This window comes from Belonocnema kinseyi, chromosome 4, assembly GCF_010883055.1.
Source record: "Belonocnema kinseyi isolate 2016_QV_RU_SX_M_011 chromosome 4, B_treatae_v1, whole genome shotgun sequence".
Taxonomy (NCBI): Eukaryota; Metazoa; Arthropoda; class Insecta; order Hymenoptera; family Cynipidae; genus Belonocnema; species Belonocnema kinseyi.
Window position 1 is genome coordinate 100813411 of NC_046660.1, and position 18140 is coordinate 100831550.

The window sequence follows — 18140 nt, forward strand, 5'->3', positions numbered from 1 at the left end:
GAGTTTCACTGTACTTTTAAATTGGTTCTAATTCACTTTTTTTAGTTGAAAGTTCTCAGATTTACAAAATATTTTGAAATCTCAGTTTTAAAAAGTGTATAACGATTTTTTTAAATACGCTATTTAATAAAATATGAAACCAAGTCATTTAAAAATATATAAATTCAACAAAAAAATTTCTACAACCACAACGAGCTTCTTTAGAAATTTGATTCTTTATTTGGTTGAGAAATCTTCTATTATATGTTCGGTTAAGAAATTATTTTAGTTATTTAGAAATTTTATTATTAGGCTCAAAATTTCATTCTTTTGTTGAAAATTCAATTTGACTTTTTTTCTTTTCTCAATTATAAATCTTTCTTTGTTGAATAACCAACCATTTCCTTGAAAATTTGCCTTTTTGGTTAAAAAATCCATCTATTTCGGTTATAATTTCATATATTTTTATTAAAATTTCAACTATTTGCATTCAAATTAAAATCTTCTACGGTAGAAAAATGAAGTATTATATTTTTCGTTAAGAAATAATCTTTTTCATTGCAAAATCAACATTTCTTCCTAAAAATAGATTTATTTTGTTGAAAATATAACTATTTTCTTTAATTGTAATGATTTGCTACATCATTTTATTTGAAAATTCACGTGTTTGTCGTAAACATTCCACAATTTAGTTGAAATTCTCAGTTTTTTTGTCTAAAAAATCATTTTTCTTGAAATTTCAACCATTTTGTTGAAAATTCGTCTGTTTTGTTGAAGATTCATCATTTTAGATGAAATTTATCTGTTTAGTTTTGTTTTTGGATTGAATCATTATCTATTTATTCGCTATTGACAATACCCTTTAAATCAACCAAAATCATCGAAATGAATCTCTTTCAAAGGTCCCAATTCTCGATTGTATGTGCTTTCGGTATTTTTCAGATTAAAGAGTGAACAAGCAGTAAGAAAGGGGGTCAGGTAAAAAAAGAGCACAGACTGCAGTTCCAGCAATAAAGCTTTTCTTTCAGAATCTAGCTTTTTGAATTGAATCTAGAACTTGGTGCACACATTGTGGACAATAAACAATAAGCAATAAGGGGACCACGCCTATGCTTCAAGATATATGTAATGGCAAGAAACGCTTTTATGCTCGACTCGAAAGTACCGTAACTGCGACTTTAGCTTTCCTTTTGACGGTCGTCGGGATACATTTACCTCCTCCGCGGCTCTCCCGCGACTTGGTCTGTTTTATTTATATATGTATATGACCGGCAACTGGCACGAATAACATTTTTCTAATTTCCTACAGTGAACTTACACACTAGAGTATCCCGTGGAAAAAATGAACCATTTGCCTCCTTTTGTTAAGGTCCGTAAAGCCTGAACCCCCCCAACTTCACCATCTCACGCAATTTGTCTTAACAAAACAGATTCATTTTCTACCAAGAAGGATTTTGTAGTTAGTAAAGAAACAAAATTATCCAAAATGTTGAATTTTCAAGCCAAAAAGACGATCATTCTACATTACATACAAATTTGTAACTAGGTAATTAAATTTTTTAAAAAAGACGAATTTCCAATCGTAAAGATTAATTTTCTACTAAAAACGCGAATTCTCAGCAAAATACATAAAAATCGTAACGGAATATTTAAATCTTCACTTAAGAAGTTTGATTTTCTACCAAAAAGGATGATTTTTCAACAAATACCATATATATTTACGCTCAAGGGTACCACGTTCAACTTCCACAGCGCTCGGGCATGAATACTGTCACGTCTAATGTGGCATAAAATTATATTTTACTTTTTAAGATTATCATCTGTGCAGAAATATATAAATTACGTTATATATTTCATCTTGCGCCTTTTATTTTATTCAGAATGAGCGTAATCTAAATTTGGCCAAGAAAACATTTGCGGCCAACTTTTTATTCTACAAGATTAGACAGAGTTTTAAAAAAACTATTTTTTGAAACAGAAATCCTTTTTTAATATATATTTTTTTCAAAAAATCAATTTAAATTTTGATTTAAAAAAATACATGTATAATTTTTTTAAATATTTCGTTATAATAGTCTTAAATTACGTAAAAAGAGCTTTCCAAAGCACTATAATAAAAGTCCCCTGTATATTCAGGCCCCTGTAGATTGACAACCGTTTGATATATGTACCTATGGTTTGGTGGATTAATGCAGATCAGATTTTGTAATTTGTATGTATGTTTCTTCCCTAAGTTTATAAAAGCTTAGTAAGACATTAATATTATTATATTAATGTGCAGAATTCCTGAAAATAAAATCCAGAATCCAACGTTGGTGATTATTTCTTACAATTATTTTTTATTGTGATTTGATAATAATATCGGTACAATTGTCTATAAAGTAACATAATTTTTTGTAAATTTAATATACTAACTTCTATAGTGAGCACTAGATTGCTTATTTACTTTTTAGTGATTGGCAGCCTTGAACATCTTACGTGAGGAATGGGTTTGTCCACTTACAACCCCCACCCACATGTAAAACAGCTTAGAAATGTTATTAAATCCCCCCCCCCCCCAACATAACAGTGAGGAAATTAAAGCCAGCCCAATCTAATTTTTGTTTCATGCAGAGTTTAGACTGTAGTTGGAATAGATACTACTCCTTGTTTTTTGTATCTAGTTCCAATCAATCCCCGGAAAAAAGCAGTTTTTCTATTAGATCTAGAATTATAAAATTTTGCTATTGAACACTGAAAATCATGATTGGATGAACCAATTAAAGTCGCAAAAAATGTATGAAGCAATAAAGTAAAAAAAAAGTAAATGTCGAAGAGTTTTCAGCAGAGAAGAAATAATTAGGGTAATTAAGTATTATTTTCCTAAAAACATAATGGACTGCCTCATTTATGAAATTCGTTAGTATAATATGAAACCAAAAGCCTTTTATGGACAGAGTGTGTTTAAGAAGAAGCATTCTCTTCTCTTTGCACTCTCTTCGGTTAAAAGAAACACTCAGATGACAAATAGTCTGACAGTCTGTGAACTCCAAGGTCATGTAACGAAGAACATGCAATTCCATCCGAGCTGTGAGAACAATGAATTATATGTCGGCACAATAAAATTCATGTAAGCTTCACGTGTGAACTGAGGACATCTTTACTGAGTACGCTCTGTAGAAATCACTTTTCAATGTCTCTCTTTCCCAAGACGCTCTAAACTCGACCCCTTAGGCATGAGAAAAGGCCCACTTTTCTTATGCTGAAAGGATTTTAATTTAAGAGAAAACGAATCATTTTAAATAGGAGAAGCAGTACGAACTAAATAATGGTAAAAATTAAATAGGTTTTAAAGACTAAGTTATATAGTATTTGTTGTGTGCAGTAATATTGAAAACGAGTTTTATAGTCAGCCGATGTACCATTTGCTTCCTCTTCTTGAATTAAAAAATTGTGTTTTTAAAATGGTATAAAAATGTTATCCGCTGATATATTTCTAAAATATTAATTTTTTTGTGTTTAAATTGCTTTTACTATTCAATCTCTATTAATTTTTACTGAAATATATTTTACCTGTTTTTATCAGAAATGTAAAGATTTTTTTAAGAAAGTGAAAATTTTAGGTTGCGAGCAAACGCAAGGTAATGCTACCAATCAAAAAACATTGAAATAAATAAGCAAGTCTACGCCTTTTGTCAACAGAATAAAATGAAATTAATCATATTGTGTATCAATGATAATTGGTACGGATGACTGTTCTAGTTGTACATTTAATATGTACACCATTGGGAACGCATCCCATTTTTATAAAATAATAAAAAATAATGACTGAACAAATGGAAATGTTTTCGTATAACAGTTTTCGATTATTGTTTCCTGTATTAATACACAAACTTCTTCGAAAAACTGACTAAAAAGGCATAAAGTGTTAATATTCAATTCGTATCAGAAAAGGACCATCTGCATAAAATTACAACGCGATAAAAAAGTATAAAATAAAAGTTAAATTACTGACACAATTCATAGCAGGGTTTGGCAATCTTTGAAATGGATAATTGAACTTTAATTTTGGGTGTACTTTACACACTCTTTTATCATATTCATATTATGATAATATTAAGGGTATTTTGGGTGTCAACCAGGGTAGTAGTTAATAATAAGTATGGAAATTTGTCTGTCTATTATTTTTATAATTTTGACCAGCAGTCACAAAAACTTCCACTCTTCTTATTAATATTATGATTTTGACAGGTTTTTTATCCAGCCGTACTGGTTTATCCTAGAATATTTTAGTCACATTATCTGCTTAATTAAGAAAAGGCAAGTGGATTTCGTAGAATTGCATGATGATTCAAATAAAGTTACCATAATTTAAGTAAATGATGTATTTTAGTGCGAATTTAAGTAAGTTCAATTAGAATTAATTTTAATCCAGACGTTTTTAATGGGACCTACATACTAACAAATTCAAAATTAATTCTATTTAATTCTAATAAATTCTAATTCCATGAATAGAATGAAGATAAATTGAAACTCAATTCTAATATCGTTAAATCGGATTCAATTTGCCTTCCTCAAAAATGGTTAAGCCCCCGTGAAAGTGACAGGATACTGCGATTTAATTTAGATGCTTTTATTTGGCTAAACTTTGCAAACCTTGAAATATTAAAATATTTTTCTCTCTTCTTATAAATTTGTGAAAGGTGATTTTCACACAATTTGCATCTGAGAAAATAAAAAAGCGACGAATAATAAATTGAAAAATGGACTTAAAACCGAACTTTTTATGATTAAAAGATATGATAAATAACCCGATTACTCTAAAACGGCTCTTTAATGAAAGTATGGACCCTTCAACTACAAATTCACACTTTCCATTTGGTCGTCCCTACTAACCACCCCGAGGGCACGACATTAATCAGTTTTAATGAGTTGTTCGTGCAATTTCGCACGAAGAGAGTCTTTCGAATGATGGGGGAAAAGGAAATGTCCAAAATCGAAAACAGCTACAATATCACTTTCTAACCAACCAAGAAATACCAGTTAATCGACCCCCGTAAATGCTGACCGGTATACATACATATAGAATTTACTCATACAGTCTCGAGTAATTGTATATAGCACTCGATAGAATGCTGTCGCGCACCAATGTAAGTGGCGACCCTCGTTCCGCGTAATTCTACACCTTTCCATTTTTTCACTCTTTCGGAAAGACAACTCGCCCACAGGTAACACCGTGCTACGCTGGCAGTGAGTGGCACACGTTGACACTAGTCACAAGTACACTGCCTATTTCAGCTGAATTTTTGCAAATATATTTCCGATTTTACTGCCTTTTCCTCTATGTTTGAACGAGATCGTCGACCGAGTTTTGAATCGATTTAATTGATTTCGATTCACTCGATCTAAGATACGCTTTCCGTCTCCTGATTTTCTGAAAGAATATTTCTTTTAGTACTTGCAAATATTGCCGTTCCTTAAAAAAATTGTAAGAGTTACCAATCTAGTTACTTACTTCAAAATGTCAAGCTTAACTTGTTTTCACCGCACCTTACAAAAAGTATTCACGTCACCTTCACGTTGCTTTTCAAAAGTCAGAATTGAAATAGTTTCTAATTAATGTGAAATAAGATTTTCCGCTAATTTTCGAAATCCCCATATTAAAAAAAATACTATTCATAATTGGACCATTTAGATTATCAGCGACAGTGATTTATACATATTAATGAAATCGAATGATTTCAATAAAATTTTAATGAATGCCAATACATTTATTCATCTGAATAATACATGTCAATTCAAGAAATTTGAAATAATTCAAGTGCATTGACCTAATTCCTAGAATGATGTGGAATAAATCCAATTGAATAGGTTCAATGTTGATTCAATATGATTGTATTCAGAATGAAGTCGAGTTAAAATGTCTGTAGTTCCAAGTAAAGTTCACTGAGTTTAAGTGTAAATTTAAATAGAAGTTAACATAGAAAACAAATCTTCATTAAATTTAATTTTTATCGAAATAAAGATTCATTCAATTACATACAATTCAAGGTGATTTTGATATAAATTCAAATAAATTGCAAATGATTTAATTGTAACTTCATAGTATAAATATTACTGAATAAAAAATAAATAAATATACTATATTATAGTACAGGAAGTACAGGAAGTACAGGAAGTTGTTTTTATCAAAGTTTCGAAGGTTTAGTTTTTTTTAATTAAAAATAAAAATATAGCTTAAACTTCTACTCGGTAGCATGCCCCTAAATACAAGTTTGGATACAAAAATTAAGAAATTAATGTTTTTCAATAAATTTTCAATTTTTGTTTTGTGTTTTGTTTCCACTCGGTAACACTCTTATTTTAAGAAGTAACTCGAAAAATTACTGTAAAAATTATAAAAAATCAACAACAAAATCATTAGTTTCATTTACGTGCGACTTTCAAGAAAATCATAAGAATGTTAACTGTTTGAATGCTAAAAACATTTTGCAAAATTTGCTCTGCATGATTTTCGTGTTACCAAATTCGGTAACACTTTTTTTAATTATTCCTAACGAAACATAAATGAAATTAGTAATGTGGATATACTGCTAATTAGAGCATAGAAAAAAATATTTTTCAATATTTTTGAAGATTTTTACATCCACTCTAAATATTTTTTTAATTAATTTAAAAATTTGATATTCCACTCAGTAACACTGCTGTAAAAATTTCAATAAATAATAGGTACTGTCTATGGTTTCGGAATTTTCCGTAACGTTAAGCTTGCACGAGCTGAAAAGGGGTTAAATTTAAGGAAAATCCCGTAAACATAGACAGTGCGAAAATAATATTCATTTTTATTTAGTTTAGTACGTTATTGTACCTTTTAAAGCGTTATGAAAATATTTCAATGTATTTGTAATAAATCCAAGAGTTTTAAAACATGAATCCGCTTTTAATAATAAAAGTCGCGGATAAAAATCATTTGCGTTTTAAAATGTATTTACACTACTAATATGATTCTTGATCTCTAAAATAGATTTTGTTACGAACACAACAAACAGTCTTGCAGATATCTATTTCTTAGAATATTAATCAGGTTAAAAGTTAAATTTTATGTGACTGAAAGAACGAGAGTTTTTATTCGAAAATTACTTTTCTCTTTCATTCAGCTGAAGATAACCTTGCAAAATCAACGTATCCATATTTGTACAACAAGTTTAAAAGATTAAACTTTCTTGGAAAAACATTTTTTCTGCAAAAACTGAGCTTAGTTGCTCACTAAATAATTGTATTAAATTGGATCTGTTGGATAACGAAATTGAAATAATGATCAGTTTCGAAACGAAGAAACAGTTCAATTTAGTCTGAAAATCAATCCACTTCGAAATAAGAATCTGCCTTCCTTATTTACATTTTTTTTGATAATCGTGACATTTGGTTAAATGAAACAGGAATTAAAGGAACAAAAAGGTTTCTATAAGAAGCATCTGCAGATCCGTTTTTAAGATACGTAGTGATTAAATTCTTCCTAGGTCCAATCAACTTTCTTCGCTTTCATTTTTATTAAATCCCGAATGAGAAGCATCGATTCAATCTGCCCTCAAAACTTATTTTTACGTTATTCGAGTATCAGTGCAAGTCACCTAATTAAAAAAATGAGACCAATGACGGTTTAATATTATTATCGTCCGTAAACTGCAAAAAGGGAACACAAATTAGAAATCCAACTGATTTTCTAGAAAGTTACACATCCTCGTAATCATGAGTGCTGTTAACCCATAATTTCATTCTATGTATAACGCATTGCATCTACCGCTACGTTATTACGCTCACAATTAGCACGCCTTGTGTTTGTAATTTTTACCTGTAAATGCTTACTTCCCGATTGTTCTTCACCTCCATTAGCATTGTGTTTTCAAATCTAATTCATTAAATTAATTTTATACAACTTAGCGTTACTAAAAGTAAATAATTATTTTTCAAAACAATTACTTACATTCGAGTACAAAATATTACATAAAATACATAAATTATTCATTGTTTTACTCTTTAAACATTACATGTTGATCAAAATCAAATAATTGGGAGTAAATTTTGCAGTTAGTACTTCGTCTTCAATATGCAGGTACTTCAACAGAGCTGATAGGAGGTCGCTTTCTAAAACCCGTGATTTGACGCGGATATGGTATTGCGCCACTCTCTGACATTGAAAACGAAGTTGCTTCTATTGTTACTCTTTGACTTCGATTCTTTCATAGGGCTACAGGCCAAGCTCCTTTTTCAGATAATTGTCCTTCCATCGTATAATCAAGATAAATAAAAACCAAATAACGACCCGCCCGACCTTCACAATAAACCTTGTAATTCATTTCTACCTTATTTCATTTCGATTTTACAGTGTACGTAGTTGAGTACTTATAAATTCCATTCTTGAATAAGTTCAAGAATTTATGGAACTCTTTAGATTATCATCAAATTCAATAAATAAACCCAGACCAGAACTATTTTTTATGACCTTTAAACAATTTTCGATCTATCAATCACCTTTTTATATCAAAAAAATTACTTCATGGCTGTCTATAATGATTTAATTTTTATTTTGATAGTGTCGATTCGTCAACGTATTTTGCTTTAAAAAAAATATGTTAATTGTTATTTGATGAAAAAAACATTTGAGGAATCAACACAAGTCTAATTTATGGCGCAAGTTATCTGATTGCACTACATCATTATTTTTCTTCTTGTAAAAAAGAACTAGTTTATGTGAAACCTTGAACATAACTTTTATGAAAGTTGTTCTTTTAAATAATATCAAGGTAGTATTTAAGGTTCCTTGCCAAAAAGCTGACTATTGTATGTCCTAGTCATTTTCCACATTTTATTTAATTATTAATTTTTTTTGAAATATTTGAGTAAAATACTTATATCAAACCACAATTTATATAAAGTTTTAAAATCTAAGCTATAAATCTGAAATTACAAATTTACTATTGCAAGATAAAATTTTAAAATAATTATTCAAACTATTCATGTTATGAAATAAAATTGTTAACTTTACAATAACAAAGATTTTTGTAACGTTAAAAATCAATTAGTCAACATCAATTTCAAATAAAAGTAAAAATTTATCACTAGTTTTGCATAATATATTTTATAGAATGTCCGGTGAGGCTGCTTATTAATTGATTATACAGGGTGATTTTTTTAACTTGAATCTTTCAAATGTGCCGAAAAATAGGCACTCCATGAAAAAATGTAATGAATCAAAAGTTTAAAGTTGAAAAAATCAACATGTATATTTCACATTTGTATATTCGTACGTGTCATATTCTACGAAGAAGGTTTTCTGGGGTTCATTTATGCCAACCCCTGGCCAGTTACGTTTGCAGAAAGTCACATTGCGGCAACTCTGATTTTGAAAATATGAAGTCCACAAAAAATTGGCAAAAATATGGCAAGTCACATCTCTGCGACAAGTCACATATTCGGCGAGTCACATATGCAGCGAGACACATATGCGGCGAGTCACATATGCGGCGAGTCACATTTGCGGCTGGTCACATTCATGGCAAATTAACTTGCGGAATGCGGCATCTCTTATTCGAAAAAATTTGAATTGCAGAAAAAATTGACAAAAGTCACAGTAAGATTAGTAACAAAAACAATGTAGCTCACACCTCTACCCCTTTCCAACGTCCCTTGGAGGGTGGGAAGATACCACTGTGATTGCTCACAGAAGTAATCAAGTCACCCTACTACTTCTTGCTATTTTTTTGTGGGCTCCACATTTTCTTCCGAATGGTAGATACCGCAGAGTGACTAAACGCAATTTGACTTGCCGAAATGTGGCTTGCTACATTTTTGACAATTCTTCTGGACTTCATATTTTTCATAATGATAGTGGTCGCAATGTGACTTGCTGCAACTGTGGCTTGTCACATATGCGACTTGCCGCGGGTTCGCATGATCCGGATCCGCTTATCTCGAAAAGATGTGTTTGAGAAAGCACACAAATATTTGGATACACTAAAGTCAAAATCAAATTGCCGCGCAAGACCACTTCAGGTAAGAGTGACCGGGTCCAAGTTTACTCGCTAAACTTTGGTTATAATGCATTAATTTTATCATTTTTTTCAAGTGACACTTTAAAGTTTCAAGAAAACAATAATGTTAGTCATAAAATATATTTTTCTCTTTTGTTAAAAAGATCCACGAAAATGTTGTTTAAATTGTTATTAAAAGTGGTTTTTTGAATAAAGATAAAAATATTTGAATATAGTGAATTGCAATGGTAATAAACTCTAATAGTAGTATATGAAAAGAAGATAAAAAATAAAAATAAATAAAATTGTAGCAGATGTTTAATTTTTACCTGAAATATAATTTTTTGTCTAAAAATGATTGTAAGTTTTCAGGAGAATAATGTCAAAAAATGAAAGGCTTTAAGTATAAAAAGAGACATATAAAGTATTTATTACTTTTTAAGTAAGAAAATAAAATATAATTATTTACATAGGTGCGTATTCTCGAAATAGTTTCGATACATGTTTTGAGCATATCGGTTTTTCGAATCCAAGACATTTATAAAATGTTTTCCAATCCAGTCCAAATTGTTGTACAGAAATTCATTAATAACGAATTTAATATTCAAAATGTTACTATGTAATCAGAATTATTTCATTGTGTTTTCGACCATTCCTCTCTCCGAGAAGCCATTTTTCCGAACCTCTTAGCTCTCAGCTCGCACCATAAACTCTGAATCATATAATAAACATAAAAAAATTATTATTCACAGAACTTTTTCATTTACTCAGTTTTATATTTAGTACCACGCCAAAAAGAAATAATTAAAGTTATAATTACCTTGAAGTGAAAATTCGGGAACTCCACGTTTTCTGACGCAGTCAAAGCGGCGGGTCTCACGGACCCATTTTCTGAAATGTCGCTTCCCTTTCTCCGTAATCAAATACACACTAATGTGACTTAAGACAAGAATCCATATTTCAAGCTATCAGCCACCCCCCCCCCCCCCCCCCCCCCCCCCCCCCCCCCCCAGGTCTGTACAGATTAAAATTTATACTCATCACAATTACATTCCTTGATCTCTGAGTTTTATATTTTCGTACTCTTTATGGCTAGACGTAATTTAAAAAAATACTTTTTGGTCGGCTAATGTTTCACTATGAATACATATTTAAAAAAGATGCATTTAAAACGATTTTTAAGAAAAACCAGTACTTATTAAAAAATATAACTATATTATGTTATTTTTCCAGAAAATGCTTCTGAAATCAAGAAAAAGATTTTCACGTCAAAATGGAAAAATACAAATTACATGTTTAGCACTGAAGAAGAGAGAAATCAATTGAAGCCAATAATTTAATTATTGTATTTATTTATTGTCTAATATCAAAAAACAGTAGAAAATTATATCAGATTACACCAAAAGTAAAAATTAAAAAAATAAAATTATTAGTTCTACTTTGAAAGAAAAATGTCGAATTCAAAAATAAGAGTTAAAAATCGATGCAAGACAGTGCTTCTTTTATTGTCTGACTCGAGCCTTCCGTAACTACTGAATTTCCGATCGAGACGAGTGAAAACCCCGTATTCTATAGATTCAATAAATCTTTCAAATTGGCGTTGAAATTTTTGTTTTCCGTACCATTCAGCTCTATTATTATAACTAACAATTCGCAATAATATTTCATTTTTCAGAGATTAGAAACAAATTTCTAAACATTACATAAATTCTATGCTTCTAAGCTTGAAGTATTCCATTGAAAAAAATATTATGACTAAGAGGATTAAATTATCTATTAATCGCTGTCGTAAACATGTAAGTTCTACATATAATTGTTTCAATGTTCGTTTGACGCGTTTTGATTATAAATTCGAGAATTGGATAATTGATGACTCTATTGAAACTTGTGAAGAAATCTTTTCATTAATTATTATTTCGAATAGTTATAAAGCTTTCATACACAAGTTGAAAAGATTTATCCAAATTTGTAATTCTATTCAAGATGAATAACGAAATTTCAAATTGCTTTTTTCTAACCCTACTGTTTTTCGATTCTATTTTTAACACAGAGTTCAATAAAGCCATACATAGAATATGCATAAATTTTAGAACATAGTCTGTATTATTTCTATCAGTAACTACACTTTACCTTAGCTTAAAATTCCTTTTCACGTTTCTCAGAATGTAAATATAAAATATAAGATCTAATTTAAAAACACTTTCTTATTGAATATGATCATTTGTTTTCAATATTATACATCCCATTGTTCAAAAGATAAATGAGCACTAACTTTAAGTGTCTTTTTACATAAACTTTCTCTCACACTAAAATAACTATACAAAACTTTCGCCTTTCAATTATAGATTTCAATAAGCCTAATAAAATGTTCATGTTAGAATTCAAAAAACGAAATCCAATTTATAAAAAGTTACAATCCTTATAAAGGAGCAAATACAATTGATCTATGACCTACAATATAGCAAAAATAATTGCATCAATAAATATTGTTTCAGTATATCAAATCTACTTGATACTTGTCAGTTAGCATTTTTATAAAATAGACCTCAGGTCTCTTTCCCTTTCAGCGACGCGGTCATTCTGACTTATATAAGCCTTCCGGACACAGGTTGGTAGGTTGATTGGTCGGTGGGTAACTGGACACACGATAACCTGAAAACGGAGCATCGAATCGAGACAAAAACTCAATCAGGCTCAATAACTCGGTAACTTGGATTCAGTTAAGTCAACGAATATAACTCTTTAAGCAACGCACGTTCTCCGTTTTCTCCACTTCCGGCGCTCGACGTTCCGGTGTAACGACTTCGTCCTTAAGGCTCTTTTGTAAGAATGAGAAAGAAACACAATTGCAAATTTTTAATTAGTCGGTAATCTTTTCATTACATTATGAGAGAAAAGGATATATGACAATGAGAAAAATGCAGTACTTGCAGTTAAAATGCAGTTACCACATTCATTTTTAATATGAATTTGCAAGCAGAATTAATTGCCTTAACACGTGTTAAAAATTACTTCCTATTGATTGAAAAATGAAAATTCAAGTTGGGCGAAAATCGAAAAAGGCTTATCTTCAATTAATATTAAAATATTTATTTAATATAATGTTGCTGTTGAATATTACTTCATAGAATACTTGTCATTTCAAATTCCATTACTCGAAACTCTGAGAAAGTTATTCACTTTTAGCGAGAGTAGAAAATAAAATGTGAATTGCATTGTCTAAAAATTTAACAATCTCATAAAAAACTAAGAAGTACAATTGCTGCGACTAATGGAGGTACATAACTGTCTATATCCAGACAAAAAATTCAGGTACTTAGAGGCTTACTTATTACAATTAACACTTTCATCCAGAATTTCATTCTTGTATTTATTACTCATCTTCATAACCTTTATCTCTTCCTTGTAATCTTTCTTTCTCTAGATATGTACACACAAAAATCATATGCTGTAGAAAGGCGCGGATTAGCATTTATATTAAAGAAGGAAACTTTTACCAGGGGTAACAATTTCTTCATTTTTTGTTTTTATTTTCATCCTCCATGGTAAACTATTTAACTTTTTTATATTAAAAAATGCTTTCTTTACTGTTCTTAATTTTTTATATAATTCAACTGAAACACTATCCATGAAATTCTTGTTTGAGTAGATGATGAATTTGGATTTAAAACTTAATCATACTTAATAATACTTAAATAATTCATTGCAGGCTTTTAAATAATAATAAGTTTTTTAAAGATAGAAAAGATATATAAGATTTCTAAAAATAGAGCAATTTTAACAATTGTACCTAGCTATATACTTTTTTTTATTTGCTATAAAGGAGCGTATAATCCAGTTCCCTTAGTATCTGTATTAAGTAATTAAATTTTAATATCTTTCAAGTTTTATAGTACACATTGATAAGAAATAAATACAAAATACAATTGAAAAATACTATGGACATTTAAGAGTAAACGGTACTTACTCTATGCAATTGAAATCTTCACGTATATCGTACAATTATACACAGGTAAAAACCTTTTTATGATAAAATTAAATCTAAATGATTACATTCAATGCGAAAACATTACACGGGTCGATTTAATAGTTTTTTTTTATTATTTTCATTTTAAGAACTCTACACATAAATCCAATACGAGAAAATTCTACACACAACATTGCAAAACAATCGACGCGCATAGAATTTAATTATTTAGAGTTAGCTTAAGCCTAAACAATGGATAATTTTACTTTTTCCAAAATTGAATTTTTTTCAAACAAAGTTTAATTAATGAATGAAACTGTTGCGCTTTGAATTTTTTTAATTTACCAACAAAATATAAAACATAAACAAAGCAAAATTAGATAACTCTTTATATATATATAATGAAATTGTTATAAAATTTTTTATGAACGGAAAGAAAATTAATCAAATTTACGTGATCTCAGACAACGCCTTCTTATCGAAATTACGCACGAGGTTATTGCTCGATGAAAGTGAGAGGACAGACTTAAGGTGGAAAAAAGATAAATAAAAAACTATCTTTAGCGGACGGATTCTACCTGCGGCGATATACGAATACGGGTCCTGCATGTAATCATGCAAATTCAAGATCGGAAATCGATAGAGAGACCGGGTAAACACGTCCGAAATTTTTTTATATCTCGCCTGAATAGACGCGTAAAATTTCATGATCCTAAAATTAAATGCTGGATTTAAAAAATCAAGCAAGCTTTTATCGACTTGAAAATATAATCTTTTACGGGTTATTTATTAATTCAGCAGTGAGTTATATCCCTGAAGTCTAAAAACAAATCTTAAGAACATTGTTCATCACATGGTCATAGTAATTGTTGAATATTTATAACATTTTACACAATTAATAAAAAGTTCATATTTGAATAATTTCTCGTATCAACACAATTTTTGTTATTTTAAAATTACTGTATGTTTATTATATAAACAAAAAAATACTGGGAGTAGGAAATTAAGCAACCAAAAACATAATAAACACATTAAAAACGTTTGATTCACTTACCATGAATCTTGTTTAACTAAAAAAACTGTATTTTAACAAAGTTTCGAGGGATATCGAAAATATTTGGCTTAATGAATTTTTGTGAATCTAGACACGGTCTCATTTTAAATCAAAAATGAAACGAGCGATTTTGTTGAATCGACGAAGTTCTTTTTCTGGGTGTAGACATTTTTCTGAAGAAAGTTTTAGTAAAAATGATAATACCGGATAAAAAGAATCGTTTATATCGATCCATCTTTTCGCAAAGGTTAGTTGATTTCGAGAAAACAAGGCCACAACAGAAGCCTAAATTGGTCTGGTTGTGACCAGTTGTAACTACTGTGGAAGTAGTTTCGACTTTCCCATAATTTAAAAGATTTATAAAAACTTTGCATGTATCAATAATTAAAATGTACATATACACCTTAAAGAAATTACCATTTGAAAAATAATACAATTTGTTAATAATAATTTGCCCATTGGGTTCTCATTCTATAACTTTTTTTACTTTTTATCCAAATTTTAGGTACTGAAAATATAGTCTTCAATTAAAGAATTTGTTCCTAATGACAGAAAAACGATTTGAGAAAAAGTAGAACAATTTTTAAATATGGAGAAAATTTTATTTCTAAATTGCTTATGTTTATAAAAAAATTTGTAAAATGACAAATAGCAATTTTATCGATTTTTGCCTTAGTTTATTGTACAATTGTAGTCTTTTATTCTCACATTTTATATTCTAATCATGGGTTAAATAACATTAGTAGCAATTGTTATGGACATAAGTACCCCGATTTTGATATTTAACCTCATTTTTATCTTTTTACGATTTCTAGACTATTGACTTGTTTCCCATGATTTTGAATTTTTCGTTCTTATTTCACCTGTGAACTACTTTCCTGAAACACCGTCGAATTGAGGAAGGAACGAGACCTCGCGAGTTCGAGCTTCGTGTTTTCTCGGGTTTCACGCAGCGAAAGGCGCTTTTTTACATAATGTTCTTGTCGCGAAACCGTATTTTCGGCAAAAATAATTTCGCTAATCTCTCTCCTAAACGCTGCACGTTTCAATCAAATTTTTAATATTACTCACTAACATTAAAAATCGGTGAAATCCTATCACCCAAATATTAATTTTGCACTTACATTTTTCAAATTATTAACAACATAAATCACAGACAAATCTTTTTCATTTCTGAATAAGTGATAGTCTATCATTTAAATTATGAATAATTATTTAAATGAAATTGTTCAAATTAATAAGAGGCTTTAAATACAAATTTCCTAAACTAAACATACAGGTAAATATCAGCGTTTTCTCGATGTTAATTTGATAATTTAATTATTAATCAATGTAATTTGAGGAGATCGGCGGACTATATTATATTTAATTAATTATTTCTATTTTTCAAAACAAATTTATTATAAATATGGATTTTTAACATTAACTGTACATATACAAAAGAAATTCATTTAAAAAGTCAAATGAAGAGATATTGTCTTACAAGTATTTTAATTAATGAAAAAATGTAACAGTGCCTAAAACCAGCATTAATTTATTTCACTTCATTGTAATTCAACCACAATTTTCTTTAGTCAATCTTCTTTTATCATTTACCGCTATGACTAATCACATCTACACTTATTATTTCAACAATCATTTGTAATCATAAGTACAATGCATTTTCTGAAACATTTCTCTAGATTTTAATCACTAATAATTATATTTTTAATTAAATTTGAGAATAGAAAAATTCGCATCAATCATTCCATACACTTTTCACTTAAAAAATGTTTCTTTCAGTATTTAAAACTATCTTTTTAGAAAAATATAACTTAAATCCTTACCATGTTCGCGAATCCGAAGACCGTTCCTAGTTTTAACCGATGACAGTAACAAACGAAAATCGCACTGCACTAAGCGAAAGGGATTTAAATGAAAAAATGTATAAAAAATTAAAATAAAGAAGGCAGATTTTCCAAGATGAGAGGACTTCGCCTTTAATAGTGGATCATTCGCCGCATGATCGGCCGCGTTTACTCGGTTGTCTAGTACTGACAGCTGTTCAGGAAATACTGAAACTATCATTCTTAAATTTAGTACATTTGCCGCGGCAATATTATAGACAACAATTAAGCGCCTTTCATTTTAACTATAGTGGCGACACTGCTATGCGCGATGCCCGTTCGTCGCGCGAGCATATCCAATCGCAATGGAGCTAAATGGGAACGCGAGAGTGAAACGCCAATCCCGCTCGAATGCGCCTCGGTTAGAATTCATGTGCAGACCGGCAAGGAGACTATAGAACTTACACTGTACGCGGGCATCAAGATTTGAAACGGGAAACCAAAAAAAAAAACGAGAGGAAAAAAGGAAAAGGAGAGAAATACAGCAAATTGACGGAATGGCCATTGTGTTTTACGCGAACCGGCCTTCCGCATTCACTCGGCCTCGTGGATGCAGATATAAAGATCTTGTTTCTTTTTTAATGGATAACAAGATATTTAAATTTAAAATCCATCCTTTTGATATTCTTTTTCATTATTATATCCTCTATGAGACGCGTATGAAAAAATTGTGGAAGAACACAATCTGAGCATGGTAACGGAATAGCTATTTATGATACAAGTGTGCAAAATAGGGGATGGTCGGCGAGGGGGAAACAAGAGCAAGAGGTTCCAGCACGAGTGAAGCGAGGGGGAAAATGTAGACAAGTGCGAAGAGCTGAAGCCAAATGCTGCAATGAAACGAGTAGCAGTTGCCTGTGCACACGTGTATGATACGGTATTTTTCAAAAGACCATTAAATAAATTATTTAGCAATTTTTTACACTTTTTCAGAGATACTCTGTAATAATTTTATCCTACCGATGTGAAAAGTTACTTATTTCTGAAGTACGCATGTGTGCCCAATATTTCAATTCGCAAAATAGTTGTGTTTCAAAGTACAAATGCGCCAAAATTATTGTAACATAGTCCACTGGATTTATTTCATTTTTAAAATAGAATGTAACTGAAAATAGGGCCTTAGAACTCTAGCTAATGTAAAATGATTAAAATTACATCATGAAACAAAGTAAAAACTCAAATTATATACATATTGAACCATTTCCCAAAATTTCAGCTGATTATATTTATTTTTCTAATTATTT

At 30.0% G+C, this 18140-nt stretch overlaps 1 protein-coding gene across 1 annotated transcript in view; it reads right to left on the reverse strand.

The window, feature by feature from the left end:
• The window catches only part of LOC117172140 (probable chitinase 10), a 52606-nt gene extending 35540 nt beyond the window's left edge, over nucleotides 1–17066 (reverse strand). The window contains exon 1 of the mRNA XM_033359938.1: nucleotides 16837–17066. Coding sequence (XP_033215829.1) covers nucleotides 16837–16839 — 3 coding nt within the window. The 5' untranslated portion in view covers nucleotides 16840–17066. The remainder of the gene's footprint in view (nucleotides 1–16836) is intronic.
• Between the last annotated feature and the right edge of the window lie 1074 nt (nucleotides 17067–18140).